Here is a 15,014-nt window from a genome sequence, read left to right as displayed (position 1 = left end):
TAACCTCTAGGGTTCTCCTTCCCCCTAGCTTTTTTCCTATGTTGCTTTTCGGGATGGCTTTCCTTGGAGCACTTCTCTTTTACCGGAGAAGAAAGAGATCAATGAATAAGAATGTCTCTGTTCTTATAGAGACATCATTTCCTTTGCTGCAGACATCCTCACTGCTCCATAATGGTCCCCATTTGTGTTAATTTCTTACCTTACAGAAACTTTTTCTGCTTGATCCTGACTAAGCAAGATTTCCATAGAAGATCAGATGTTATGGTTAATAGAACAGTTCAGCAGACCCACAGATCCAAATGTAGTTAAACACAATTGACTGCTACCAGTGTAAGTGTTCATAATTATAGCAAGCCTCATAGTGAGTGAGATTTAGCATTAGCTGTTTCTTCAAGTTGCACTCCTGCTAAGCAGTTGGGTGGTTGTCAGGGTCGCCATCTGTGTGACCTGAGAGGTTTTACCTGAGCCGGAAAAGCTGCTTGGTGGCATACACATATTTTCTCTGGTGCAGCGGAGTGGTCTGTTTTATACTGTAAGTAACTACCTACTCTAAATGTCACTTATCCAACTTTAACTTGATCCAGGTACCTTTTTAAAAAACTTTTTTTAGAGCTGTTTGAGAGGGAGGTACAGAGATTTCCCACGTAATCCTTGTTCCTACACATGCATAGCCTCCCCTACAAGGACCATTTTTGTTATGCTGTCATGAGATTAAATCTTTGAGTTTCAGAAAGATTTTGGTGGGGTGGGGTGAGAGGAGGGGAAAAAATGGTCTAATAGAGACCAAATGAGGTTCAGTTAATTTCCTTCACTCACTGTGCTTCTTTTCTTATCTCTTCTCTCTTTTTTCTCAAATGGACTTTGAGAATATGACCTTTTTCTTTGCCTCCTCAGGTATGATAGATATAATCTGTACTTTTTTTTCTCCTAAGTAAAACCACAGCTCTTTAATTTCTATTGTTTCTATGCATGGAGGAAAAAACCACAAAGACAACACTTTTTTTTACTTGTTGGGACTTATGTCCCAATCCATACCTATTTCTGCCCTTAATCTTTTATGGGCAGCCCCATTCTTTCATTCTTTGTTTATTTTTATAGGACAGTTTGAGGAGAAGTGTGAAAATGCCTAGTTTAATGTACTTGTTTAGGAATGATTCTAATAATAGAAAATAAATAAAAACTAATTTTTTCCAATTTTTGGTACATTAGGTCAACCTGTGTGCTTCATCTCTATGAGCAGCAGAGTGCCTCTGTCCATAAAAGTTGTTCTATAGCCTAACTTGTGGCAGTGATCCCATATTTTCCCCAGATTCTTGATATTGATTAAAAACTGAGTATTCAGCAATTGTGATTCTTTATGTAAAAGTACCTGGATGAGTCCTTCATTGAAATAAACAGGTTGGTTCTGTTTAAATAATGTTGAGTGACTTTGTGTGCTTGTAAGGCTTACAGTGCATTGGGGGAAAAGACACAAATAACCACATGAGTAGCATGACAGCTGTGAGAAATCTTGATGAATATCTGACCCAGTCCCAGGTCCATTATGGTATCCTAAAGAAGTGTAATTAGAGCTGAGGCGGAGGTCTCAAAGGGATGTAGCAGGAGAGCATTCTAGGTAGTAGGGACAAAAATTGCAAAGGCCCTGTTCTAGGGGGACATCTGGGCCATTCTGGAAAGGCTGTGTGGTTGGTGGGCAGAGAAGTTATGAACTGATTAATGGATAACTCCAAATGGAGGCACAAACCTCACGTTCCTTCCCCTAAAATGACCTTAGTTCGTCTCCGTTCTCTTACCGTGATGTGTGATAATTAGAGATGTTTTCTGTAATTTTACTTGTAGATTAATGTGCTGCATTAATTAAACAGGACCACTGTGTGAGGTGTCTTGGGCTGCCACTCTGTAAAATCTTCTTCATCAAGCAGTGTCTGATCACCTTAAGGGGGGAACAAAGGGAATAGAGGAAACCAGCAACAATAGCCAAAGATACCGTCTCCTTTCTTTCATCTGTGTACTCAGTGTTTCCTTTTCATTTTCCTTTTCATTCTGGCCCCTGCTGTTCAGGATCCCATACAGAGACTATCTGTATTTTATAGGTATTTGTTATAAACTAAGGAAAAGGACACTATGAAAACTTTTATTAACTTAGAAAGTGTTTAGCAAAGAGATCCACTCCAAGTCACAACAGTATAGGTTACAACTGGTCTTCTCCACTAAAAGGTTTTCGGATCATCTTGCTTTTGACCTTGCCTGGCTCTGTCTCCTGTCTCCAGACTATGTGGAGCTGGGCTGAGCATTTCTTATCAGCCCGTCTTGAGAAGAAAGACTGTTCTACTTGACTCGAAGTTAGAGGTATTTAAGTTTATTGTTCTGTGCCCCATCCTCCCCTCAGTGGCTTGGAACCAATGGGAACTATCTGGGGCTAACTTCTTTTTGAGAATGCCTCATTTGTGCACTGACTCGAGTTCTTTCTGGTCCTTTTCCTTGTTCCTTAGTAGGTCCTGTAAACTCCTTTATACATTTTGGTTCTGGGTCTGGTCATTCCTGTTGTTGTATTATTTCTGGCTGGTAGCTGACTTTAAGTCTTGTGAAAGTCAGGTTTCCATAGACTTGGTAGCATTTAGACTCAGCTGTCCCAGAATGTTGGAGCAGGTGTTACCTACTTCTTTGCCCTGTAGGCTGTAATCTGCTCACCATCTTCAGACTCAAGACCTACTGTAATGACTAACCTGGAGAAGAATGCTTCATTATGTTTCTATACTGATGAGCTCTTCTTGTGTTCCTGCTTTGCTGGTTCTTTGTTTTTCCTGTAGTTTGCATTAGCCTCTGATTCTTTTTTTTTCCTCTTTCTTTTTTTTAGGGGAGGGGGTCTTCGTTGCTGTGCGCAGGCTTTCTCTAGTTGTGGAGAGTGGGGGCTACTCTTCATTGTGGTGCGTGGGCTTCTCATTGCAGTGGCTTCTCTTGTTGTGGAGCACGGGCTCTAGGCATGTGGGCTTCCGTAGTTGTGGCATGAAGGCTCAGTAGTTGGGGCTCGCGGGCTCTAGAGTGCAGACTCAGTAGCTGCGGTGCACAGGTTCGGTTGCTCCGTGGCATGTGGAATCTTCCCGGGCCTCCAGGGCTTGAACCTGTGTCCCCTGCATTGGCAGGTGGATTCTTAACCACTGCATCACCAGGGAGGTCCCTAGCCTCTGATTCTTGATAAAGATGTCTGATAGGATGACTCACATGCTGTCTGGCTAGACCCGTTCCTTAAGCCTAGATGTGAACTAACAATCCCATCAGGCTATCCTCTATGGGATATTAGAGGGTCGAGTCTGGATTAGTATATGAGTTTGGATATACATTAAAACTAAATAACGCCTAGCAAATGAGGAGATAATCTTCTTACTAGAGAAGCAGGTGAGAATATAGCCTGGGAACTTGATCTGGTGCAGGATTATAAGGAGTGTGAGCCAAAGCCTGTGATAAAGCTTTTCTGAAGAATAAAAAAAGTTAAATTACTCATTCCTTACATGGTCCCAGCCACTGTCTTCCCATGCTTCTAGAATGAATTATTCTCTAGTAATCTTCCTGTATTTGCTACTATAACTAGCTAGCATTTACTGGGTATTTGTTATTTGAGAGCCGCCAGCCTAAGTGCTTTGCATGGTCTCTCATTTAAAATCCTTACAACCAAAAATAAGCGACAGTTATTTTCTGAGGTTTTTTACAAGTGGAGGCAGATGATATATAACTACAGTTTAGATGTTGTTGCAGAGCTTTTAAAAAATTGTTTTCCAACTTTTTTGACTACAGCCCTCAGTAATGATTATATGTGTGTCTGAAACAAAAGTTTTGTTATATGATACATTTTTCTATTCCAAATTATACAATTTTATTAAAGAACAGACTGGCTCTGACTCTGTAAGTGGATTTTACTACCCACTAATGAGTAATGACCTGCAAGATTAATATGAGAAATAACAGTGATGTTCTCATGTCATCCAGGGGACCAGAAAAATTCAGACTGGACTAACTCCTATGCTTACTCTGATTATACTTTATAAAATTTGTACATCATTATAGATAAGGATCAAAAGGAAACTGGAAAAGCACAATATTCCAAATGTTTACTGAGCATCTACCATGTGCTAGGCTGAAGGCATAGGATCAAACAACAGTTGGGGCAATTTACTCCATTTCAAAAAGAAAAAAAATGTTATCTGCTCCTGTATATATACTCTGTGTAACCTGTTAAAATCTCATAGATCCATACTAAACAAGGCAAGCCAAAACTAAGGCAAAAACAATACCATCAGTTAACTAGAGATACGTGAGACTTTCCTCCCTAAAGTTTCCTTTGTCCTGCCCCTTCTTGGGTTAGCAGGTCAGTAAGAGCTCAGAGCAGACTGGGCAAAATCCCATAACAAGTTTGTAAGAAAATTTAATCATCTTTTCCTGTAGAGTATGTTTTAATAGAGTCCGTTTTTCTCTTTAGGTAAGTCAGTAGTGAATAATACCAGCTATTTCCCCGAAATGAATCTTTGCTGCTTTCAACTAGGTGGCTGTTTCATTAATTCCACTCACACCTCTGGCATGTGTCCCCCTCCCCAGCTCTCAAATCTCACTGTGGGCTGTCATAGGAATTTAGGAGGCAGTCAGAATATGAGAGATAACTTTTTAAAAAAAAAAAATTCATTTTCGCCTCCATTTCCATACACTATTAGAAAATAGTCTTATAAAACTTTTAAGCAGTGATGTCACTCTTAAAGTATATGGAAATCTCACATTTGACACATCTTCACACAGATTCATAGTTACATTCTACAGATCTTCTGGATGCTATGAGATTTAGAGTATAGTGTTAGGACTGGCCTAGAGTTGATAAGAGTTAAGCCCTACCTTTACTAATCTGTTTAGCTTATGTTGCTTGGCCTATTCTTAGGAAAGAGAGCCTTCTGCCCAATGGCTTGTTGGCATCTGTTAGTACACTGGGGTTGGGAAATAAGGATCATAGCCCTAGTTCTGCATTGACTAGCTTTAGGTTCTGGAGTGAGTCACATAGTACATCTCAGCTTTCTTCTCATCTGATGAGATGAAAGATTGGGCTGAGTATTCTCCAAGGGTCCTTGGAGCTCTATGCTCTAGGTCTGTGCTCTGAAGCTTTCTGTTTGAGAAAATGCAGTCAGAGCAAAGGACTCATTACTAACTCATCCTTATCTGTACTGACAAAAATATTAAAACTTCTTATATTGGGAAAATAATAGCTGTCTGTTCCCATGTTCTGTTTCTTTTACCTTTCTATTTCGATTATGACCGACACAGAATCAGTGTCGGTTCACCCTTGGGAGATTTTTGCTGCCATTTGTTGACTGTTTTGGCTACAGTTGAATATCGTTTTGTGTCAGGACATTTATGTTTTGTTGAAGATCTTTATGATGTGTTATACCGTGATACAATCACAAGGACATGGTTCTGGTTTTCCCTCCTCAGAAGGATGCTTCCTAAGATGGAAAAATTAAAACTATTAGTGACATGAAACAATTTTTATATGAGTTTGGAATGAAGCTTTTCTGTCTCTTTGAAGTAAAGAAGAAAGTTAGGAAAGGATTAGGGACAGAATCTAATGCCAGTATATCATGATGTTATGTATAGGGTAAGTGTGTTCCTGTTCACCAAACTGAAATCCCAAACTAAGGGTATAATTTCAGCCCATATTGTTACATTATCTTCATGTTTGTCAAACGTTCATTCAAAGTCCTTTTGAATCCACCTAAAGTGCTAATGCCTCATAAATTTTTAGAATGATTTGGTTCATAGGAGATAACTATTGTTGGTGTCCGAAGCCATTTTATGAGTGTAATATTAATCTCCAGTCATTTCTGCAGTGTCAACCATGAGATGCGTGGAACCATTGGATTTTTCTGAATGGTCAGTGATCTATATCATCTGCCAGAGTGTAGCTTAAACAACAACAAATGCTTTCTTTTCTTGTTTCTCAAGAATAACCACAGTTATCATATACCCTTTCCCACATCCGTTACTTTCCACATTTAGAAAGATTAAAAATGAAGCCCTCTTTATACCATAACAACTCTCAAATCCTACCAAATCTCATCAATTTATGCATAATAAGAGCATGATGTAACCTGTTCAGTCATTAGTTTTTTCTTTAATGCAAGGTTTTCGAAGGAAGTTCATTCTATTTTTACTTTATAAATCGTGTAATTTCTTTATAGTCCTAGGGTGAATTTGCCAAATGACCTGAAGTCTGTTCTTTCCCATGCAGGGTTAGTCATCTCATTTTAGTGGAGCCTTGGGGTTTTCCTGAGCGACCACACCTTGCTGATGAAGAGAGACCAATTCCAATTTGGATCAGAGCCTTGGGAGCAGCATTGACTCCCTTTAACCCTTTAGCCAGCCTCAGGATTGCAGGACCCTTTGGTGAGTGCTTGCTTGTATCTGTATCCTAGGAAAGCAAAATGTTTACACATAGCAATAGAGGAGTATTTGCTGATCACCATTGTTAGTTAAAATCTTAAAAACAAACAAAAAAACTGAACCTTACTTTTTCTCCTCCTCCTTTAAAAAGTACCAGTCCATGCATAAAGGTGAATGAAACCAGGCTCCTCTCTTTAAAAAGGAGTCTTCAGGGCTTCCCTGGTGGCGCAGTGGTTAAGAATATGCCTGCCAATGCAGGGCACACAGGTTCGAGCCCTGGTCCAGAAAGATCCCACATGCCACAGCAACTGAGCCTGTGCTCCACAACTACGGAGGCTGCGCCCCAGAGCCCATGAGCTACAACTGCTGGACCTGCGTGCCACAACTACTGAAGCCTGTGCGCCTAGAGCCCGTGCTCCGCAACAAGAGAAGCCACCACAGTGAGAAGCCCGCACACCACAACGAAGAGTAGCCCCTGCTCACTGCAACTAGAGAAAAGCCCATGCGCAGCAGTGAAGACCCAACGCAGCCAAAAATAAAATAAATTTATTTTTTTTAAAAAGGGTCTTTATATTGTAAACATTACAGATAATTAGCAAGCAGAAGAGGTGGGAAATGCTAAGGATGAGGTTAGGTGACCTTGAACATTCTGAAAAAAGCCAAGCAAGTAGTGTCTTGGGGAAGTTTACCTGCTAGCCCCAGGCATGGGAGTTTATCTGCTAGCCCCAGTGACCTGTTGAGGAGCCTTTGGCCAGTTAGTGATGTCCAGCTGACAGGTCACAAAGCCTGACCTGACCGATAAACGTGGGATAACAGGTATCATTACTCAGATTCCTTTCTTGCCCTGTAATGTCAGAGTGTTAAGAAGATAAAAGTCATCCTTTCTCACAAAGATTTGGGGGACTCCTGATTTGTGTTTCTGGTCATATTTTGAGTTTAGTCTCTGATTTAAGTTATTTGGCCCTCAGCTCTTCTGTCTCAGCCTCACAGCCAAGGGAATTTCCTTCCCTCGTTGTCACAGATGGTGATGGTCTGGACCTCTGCCTTCCCCTCTTACAGCTTGTGTCAGTTAAGAGGGCTTTTGGCTGAAAGGGACTGAAGACCTCAGCGGTTTAAACCAGAAGGCCTTTTATTATTTCCTTAACAAGCAGTCTGGAAGCAGGTGGTTTTAGCATTTGTTCCCAAAGCTAGCTCCTTGATGTTAGGGTTTGGGTCTGTGTATGTGATTCTCTTGACCTTTTACCTCACAGTTGTTCAGTGGTTGCTAAGACAGGAAGCATGATCTCACAGGCTCTCTGAACAAGAAGAAAGGAAAGCATGATGCTCTTTGTCAGGGAAGGACGTCTTCCCTGGGAGCCCCAGCAGACTTCTCCTTATGTCTCTGCCCACCCCTAGTTCTTCCATTAGCAAAGAAGAAGCAATTTCTATGACTGATCAATCATCATTTGTTCCCAGGGCCTGCTTTCCTGGGAACGTTGCTGCCTAAATGATACACAAAAGTCAGGTTCTCTCAGCAAGAAAAGAATAGCGGTGTGGCGGGTGGGTGAGGGTGAGGCAATACCTGCTGCATAGGTGACCGTAGATTCTGCTGCCCCCTGTCCAGGCCTGCCCCCGCCCTTGCCTGAGTGCCATCCCTTTGGGAGAGCAGCGGGACTGCAGCAATGAGAAGAGGGCACAGGGACTGAATTGGTGACCACACTACATGCCCTCAGTACTCGTGTAGGTAGCCTCTTTTCACCGCCCCCCCCCAATAGAGCCACGCCTTCTTAGGTGCCTGGTCCTCCTTTGATGAGCTGCTTAAGAGCTTTATAGTCCTGACATGTAAGTGGATTTTGCTTGATCACAGTTACACAGGTAGCAATTATGGGAAAAGTAAAGCATAAAAAGAAGTTAGGAGATAATGATGGGGGAGGGAGGAAGCCTAGGAGGGGCCCTTTAAAGCCATGTCCTCTGCCTCCCATTGTTGTTTGCACATGGTGGTGAGGGTGATGCAGAATGTCCACTGCATCATGAGAATTCTTGGTGGAGCTGTGTAATTCCTTCAGAGATGGGAAGGCAGGGCCAGTGAAGAAGTAAGATCTTGCTAGAGTATTGGGCAGTGATAGCAGAGAGGGAAACCGGCCAGTCCCTGGGTCCCCGAGGGAAAGCAGTAACCAGACAAAAGTTCCTGCTCTTCATCCTCTTTGCTTTGGGGGCCTTGACCCTGCCTCTCACCTCAGGGGTGGGACCGTGAGAGCCACTGTGGATGGACTTAGCAGGGAGTTCTGCTAGTGTCCCAAGCAGAAACTCTGAATTAATTTTCCCAAGAAATATTTATATACCAATTCACTTCATATAGATGCTAATGTGTTGTAATTGTGGAAGAAATACAAATTAAGTTAATTTTATGTATGAGCTGTCCTATTCACCTCCCTTGTTTAATACAATTTATTTTCCTATAAAAACAAGTCTTAGGCAACTGTTTTTGAGCTCCTAAAGCATATTAGTAAGTCAACATATGACAGACTTTTATTCTTATTTTCATCTTTCCTTAGGGAACTTGAGGAGAGCAGTTTCTAGGATCTGTGCTTTTTTCCACTTAAAATACATATTTGAATACATGTGTAATGTAGCATGTAGTGCTCATTATAGAAGCAAACACTAAACTCTTCTATATCTGTATATAAATTAAATTATAATTTAAAACATACATATAATTTAAAATGTTTGTTTTCTGTTAAATAGGTTTAAGTCTCGTACAGCGTTTAAGGCCTGATTTCAAACGGAAGTATTCGTCAGTGTTCGCAGATGATACTGTGACAGAATACATTTACCACTGTAATGTCCAGACTCCGAGGTAAGGTGTATCTAAACTTACTGTGTTCGTGTTTTAGACTTCTGTTTTTTGAAAATATATGAATAGTACAGGAGATTTTTATCAGTATGTAAATGACTAAATTTAAAAGGACAAGTAGTTAAATGACTAACACTTCTTAATTTACTCATCTATTCATGGAGCACCTACTATGTAAAACATTGTACTGGATTCTGATGAGAGATTAAAAAGCCAGACAGGGCACAGTGGTTGAGAATCTGCCTGCCGATGCAGGGAACACGGGTTCGTGCCCCGGTCGGGGAAGATCCCACATGCCACGGAGCCTGCGTGTCCGGAGCCTGTGCTCCGCAACGGGAGAGGCCACAACAGTGAGAGGCCCGCGTACTGAAAAACAAAAACAAAAGCCAGACATACTTTCTTCCCCTAAGGTGCCTGTGGATAGTTGAGGGAAGTCTTGGTCTTGGGCATCTTGTTAAGGTGGTCAGAGTTGAGAGAGAAAGAAGAATTTCAAATAAAGCAGCATTCCCAAATGAGTGTGAATGTTCTACAAAAAAGGAGTTCTGGGTTAAACAAGAATGGTTTTCTGTACCATGGATCTTCTTAGAACCGTTTTTTAAGCCAGAGGTTTTTTTTTGTTGTTGTTTGTTTGTTTTTTATTTTCAGTTGTGTTGGGTCTTCATTGCTGCATGTGGGCTTTCTCTAGTTGCAAGCGGGGGCTACTCCTCGTTGTGGTGCGTGGGCCTCTCATTGCGGCAGCCTCTCTTGTTGTGGAGCACGGGCTCTAGGCTCACGGGCTTCAGTAGCTGTAGCTTGTGGGCTCTAGAGCGCAGGTTCAGTAGTTGTGGCACACGGGCTTAGTTGCTCCACGGCATGTGGGATCTTCCCAGACCAGGGCTAAACCCATGTCCCCTGCATTGGCAGGCGGATTCTTAACCACTGTGCCACCAGGAAAGCCCAAGCCGAAGGGTTTTGAATCTCCCAGGTGCGTGGGAGATACTAGGCAGCATTTTCAAGTTCATTTGCTGATTGCACCCTTCTTTTACTCAGCACTTCTTCAAGTCTGTGTGTCAGCATGAGAAACACTGCTGCAGCGGTGAGGAGTAAGTGAGGGTCGAGGGGAAGGGGAGTCTGCGTGAATTTTGACAGTGATTGTGAGAGAGAGCATAGTAGAGGGAGCAAGAGGGCCAAGCAAAGGTATTTCTTTTTCTTTTTTTTTTAAATTACTTGTGGATGTTGTGTACAAGGCACCGGTAGGGAAAACAGAGCCTGAAAGTCTTGACGAGCTGGAAGGATCCTGGAAGACAGAGCCTACAGTCATTAGGGAGAGGATCAAGAATGGAGTATGATGATGAGAGCTCCAGTTCTTTTGCTGGGTTCTGTACCAGAATTATTAGAGGAGTTTGTCAAAAATGTGGTGCCTCAGCAAAGGAAGCCATAAACAAGATGAAAAGGCAACCCTCAGAATGGGAGAAAATATTTGCGAACGAATCAATGGACAAAGGATTAATCTCCAAAATATAGAAAGAGCTCATGTAGCTCAATATTAAAAAAACAAACAACCCAATCCAAAACTGGGCAGAAGACCTAAATAGACATTTCTCCAAAGAAGACATACAGGTTGCCCACAAACACATGAAAGGATGCTCAACATCACTAATCATTAGAGAAATGCAAATCAAAACTACAATGAGATATCATCTCACACCAGTCAGAATGGCCATCATCAAAAAATCTAGAAACAGTAAATGCTGGAGAGGGTGTGGAGAAAAGGGAACACTCTTGCACTGTTGGTGGGAATGTAAATGGATACAGCCACTTTGGAGAACAGTATGGAGGTTCCTTAAAAAACCAAAAATAGAACTACCATATGACCCAGCAATCTCACTACTGGACATATACCCTGAGAAAACCATAATTCAAAAAGAGACATGTACCACAATGTTCACTGCAGCACTATTTATAATAGCCAAGACATGGAAGCAACCTAAGTATCCATCGACAGATGAATGTATAAAGAAGATGTGGCACATATATACAGTGGAATATTACTCAGCCATAAAAAGAAACGAAATTGAGTTATTTGTAGTGAGGTGGATGGACCTAGAGTCTGTCATACAGAGTGAAGTAAGTCAGAAAGAGAAAAACAAATACTATATGCTAACACATATATATGGAATCTAAAAAAAATGGTTCTGATGAACCTAGGGACAGGACAGGAATAAAGACAAAGATATAGAGAATGGACTTGAGGACACGGGGAGGGGGAGGGGTAAGCTGGGACGAAGTGAGAGAGTAGCGTTGATTTATATACACTACCCAGTGTAAAATAGATAGCTGGTGGGAAGCAGCTGCATAGCACAGGGAGATCAGCTCGGTGCTTTGTGACCACCTAAGAGAGGTGGGATAGGGAGGGTGGGAGGGAGACACAAGAAGGAGGGGATATGGGGATATATGTATGCATATAGCTGATTCACTTTGTTGTACAGCAGAAATTAACACAACATTGTAAAGCAATTATACTCCAATAAAGATGTAAAAAAAATAATAATTGTAGTGAAGACCATTGAATTAAAAAAAAAAAAAGAAAGTGGTACCTGAACTCTGTCTCTAATTCAGCAGTTCTGGGCTGCATCTTTAACAAATGCTTCAGATGATTCTAGCCATAGACCATACTTTAAAATATAAAAGTGGTACCTCATCCTTTCTAAGACTGAAACTTGGGCGAAAGGCTGACAGGTGAGATGCAGAGACAGCCTCCTTCACTTTTTTTTTTGTTGTTGTTCCTCTCTCACTTCTGTCAGAGAATATGTACACCTACTTTATTAAAAAAATTGAGGCCTTGAGAGCACTTGAGGTATAGCTGTAGCCTCAGTCTTTTTAATAAAGTAGGTTAGAGGTTCTCTGCCAAAGGTGAGGGAGGCTGGAGAGGTTTGGGGGTCCCCCAAGGGTTTGATGTTTTGTGACTCACCAGGCAGTTGGGTCTGATGGTTTAGGTCTACACACTTCATTGACTTGTTTCAACAATTTTTAGTGGCCTGTTCCAGGGACATCATCTGTTTTCCTGCATGGTCTTAGTGGTTTGTTCTTCACCTACTCACATTTCATGATTACGTGTGCCTGTGTAATCCTAGTTTGTTGCCTTTCTTGTGGTGGAACTTGAATTCATAAACGGCCGTTCAGAAGCACACCTAGTACAAGGAAAGAAGAGAAATGATGGCAGAATGGATCTGTCCTAGGAGTTTGCCAAACGTTCTGTATTTTATGTGACGGTCAGCCAGCTGTGGCCATGAGAGAAGACATAGGACAGGCTCAAGAAAACAAAGTTTAGTATACTCACAGGTCCTAGAGAGGGGGTCACTGAATGCTTTGAAGGGTCGGGGGGACGCACCAGATTTTGGTCAGGTGGCAGAAGACAGGAGTGAGGGAGAGTCCAGGCAGGAGCCTTTACTGGGTTCTGCAGGAGAGGCAAGGCAGCGCAGGGCAGGCAGTGTAGGATTTGCTAGTTGAATAATTTCAGTGGGCACTAAGATATAGGGGTGGTTTCTAGTTGTCTGGCACCTGGCCCTGGGCTGATTAAGGCAGAGGAACATTGCCTCCGGGGATGTGCAAGCCAGACAGAAGAGGTGCAGCTCTGGATTGGTTAGTTTGCATATAAAGGCAGTCCCAGTTGAGTCCTTTGCTGTCTCTACGAATTGGCTAGCTCCAGGAGGCCGTCTCTCCCCAGCCGGAAAGGTTTTTAAAGATGACAAACATCATAACAGGCAGAAAATTTTAAATATAAACAATACACAAAGAATACTTAAGCTGAATGTGTTCTTATCTTGGTATTGGTTTTGCCATTGTAGGTAAAATGCTGGTGCGATGAACATGTGGAAAAGCTGCCTTGTAAATAAGTTAGAGTGAAAAAACATATTTCAGCTATCCCCACAGGAAATTTGATGGTTTTATGATAGGGACTTAGGGTTGCATGTTTTGATTCGGAAGATGATCATTTTTTTGAGTTTTTTTAGAGTTTAAAGCATCCTTGTTTATCTAACAAAAGCATATAACTTCTGTGGGGTTTGTTCCTTACATTTCCTAGTAAATTATTTTCTATGTAAGCTGCGGTTTTTCTTAAAAGGAGGAGAAGCTAAATATGGGTCTGTTTTGGTAGAGGTGGGAGTGTGATACATACGTATCCCCCAGAATCATACATATGATTTTCTCCCTTTCTCCCTCTGAACGCAGTGGTGAGACTGCGTTCAGAAATATGACTGTCCCTTATGGATGGGCAAAAAGACCAATGCTGCAGCGAATTGGTAAAATGCACCCTGACATTCCAGTTTCGGTGATCTATGGCGCCCGATCCTGCATAGATGGCAATTCTGGCACCAGCATCCAGTCATTACGACCACATTCATATGTGAAGACTATAGTAAGTGTGTGGTTTATTTTTGGCTTATAGTTGTAGGCGAAGTCTGTTCTATTATCTTTGCTTTCAGTGAGATTTCAGGTCATCCCTGTGCTTTCACATCTAAGCTCTACCTGCAGCTTTGGTCAGAGACCTGCTGTCACTTGTGACGGGGGCAGGGTTTGACCCATACAAATCTTCATGTCCAGACAGCGAATCCCCATTCTTAGGCCCTTGTCTGTCCTAGAGCCACAGCATCTCCGCAGTGGGAGAGACTGAAAGAGGGACAGACGGGTCCAATAGCACTGCGACCACCTCCCGAGGCAGCACATGGTTACTTTGTTCAGTGTTTCTGTTGGCCCTATTGTTAGAGGTCAATTTAGAATGTTGAAAATTTTAGTAAGGTTCACTGGATTTTCTCTTTATTCTCAGATCCTTTATTTAATGAAGTATATAATAGTTTCTACAGATCAGTGTTGCTTTTTCTTTTATGTTTTATATATAGCTGTTCTCACTTTCATTGCTAAGTGTCTTTGTGTGTGTCATTGTGTTTTATTAACTGCTTTTACTCACTGACCACCTGACTGCTTTTCCTTTCCTAGGCCATTCTCGGAGCAGGGCATTATGTGTATGCAGATCAACCAGAAGACTTTAACCAGAAAGTGAAGGAGATCTGTGACACTGTGGACTGAGCACACTGCAGATGCCGTGGAAATGCACATGGGTAATACAGTTCCTCAGCAATAATTTGCAGTCTGCGATGCAGAGAGTAAGGAATCTCGCATGAGAACCAGGCAGTCTTCTTGACTGTACTTTCCCCATGTTTTCTTTATGAAGCTGCTAGCACATTTAAACCAGGTAGTGCCTTCTAGAAGAATGACTTTCCTTTCTCCAAAATCAACATGTACAAGAGTCTCCAAATCTGGTAGCTTTAATAAAAGGTTATTTGTCCCTCTGCTGTACTGAAATATTGTAATTTTTCAACTGAAATTTTTATTTCTATCTAACTTTGCTATATCAAGCATTTTTTATATTGCAGTCTGTACTGCCAATTTTAAAAAGTGATTTCTGGGTTCATTATTTTATATAATGTAAAGGTGCACCTTATTTTCCTTGCTTATATATACCGTGTCTAATAACTGATAGAGTTAAACAAAATTCGGTGTGTTTTTATGTAAAAATTTGTCACTTTCTTAGAATGCTTCACTTCATTTTTGAAATGGAGTGTTGAGACAGGGTTTTGGTTAAAAAGATGGGAGTTGATTTCTAGCATTGATTTTTCTGATTTTCCTTTGTTCTCTATTTAAGGCTGCAAAGCCATGTTCACCGTTTTAAATGTGATCCATCCTTAAGTATTTCAAGTACGGAAAAGCCTTAACTAAAAGTCTATCC

At 41.5% G+C, this 15,014-nt stretch overlaps 1 protein-coding gene across 3 annotated transcripts in view; it reads left to right on the top strand.

Moving 5' to 3' along the window:
* Nucleotides 1-14,577, top strand: part of ABHD5 (abhydrolase domain containing 5, lysophosphatidic acid acyltransferase) — a 44,899-nt gene extending 30,322 nt beyond the window's left edge. For 2 of the 3 annotated variants that reach the window (XM_022553730.3, XM_022553731.2), the window contains exons 4-7: nucleotides 6,266-6,420; nucleotides 9,142-9,253; nucleotides 13,460-13,646; nucleotides 14,225-14,577. In XM_022553730.3, coding sequence (XP_022409438.2) covers nucleotides 6,266-6,420; nucleotides 9,142-9,253; nucleotides 13,460-13,646; nucleotides 14,225-14,314 — 544 coding nt within the window. In that variant the 3' untranslated portion in view covers nucleotides 14,315-14,577. Of the gene's footprint in view, nucleotides 1-6,265; nucleotides 6,421-9,141; nucleotides 9,254-10,279; nucleotides 10,333-13,459; nucleotides 13,647-14,224 lie in introns of those variants that run through there. The other variant, XM_022553732.3, reaches the window with a different exon arrangement.
* Nucleotides 14,578-15,014: the final 437 nt, after the last annotated feature.

This window comes from Delphinapterus leucas, chromosome 10 (genome assembly GCF_059928025.1).
Source record: "Delphinapterus leucas isolate spDelLeu-1000000601 "Yukka" chromosome 10, BTC_Dleu_Yukka2, whole genome shotgun sequence".
NCBI classification, from domain to species: domain Eukaryota; kingdom Metazoa; phylum Chordata; class Mammalia; order Artiodactyla; family Monodontidae; genus Delphinapterus; species Delphinapterus leucas.
This window is presented reverse-complemented; position numbering and strand designations above follow the sequence as displayed.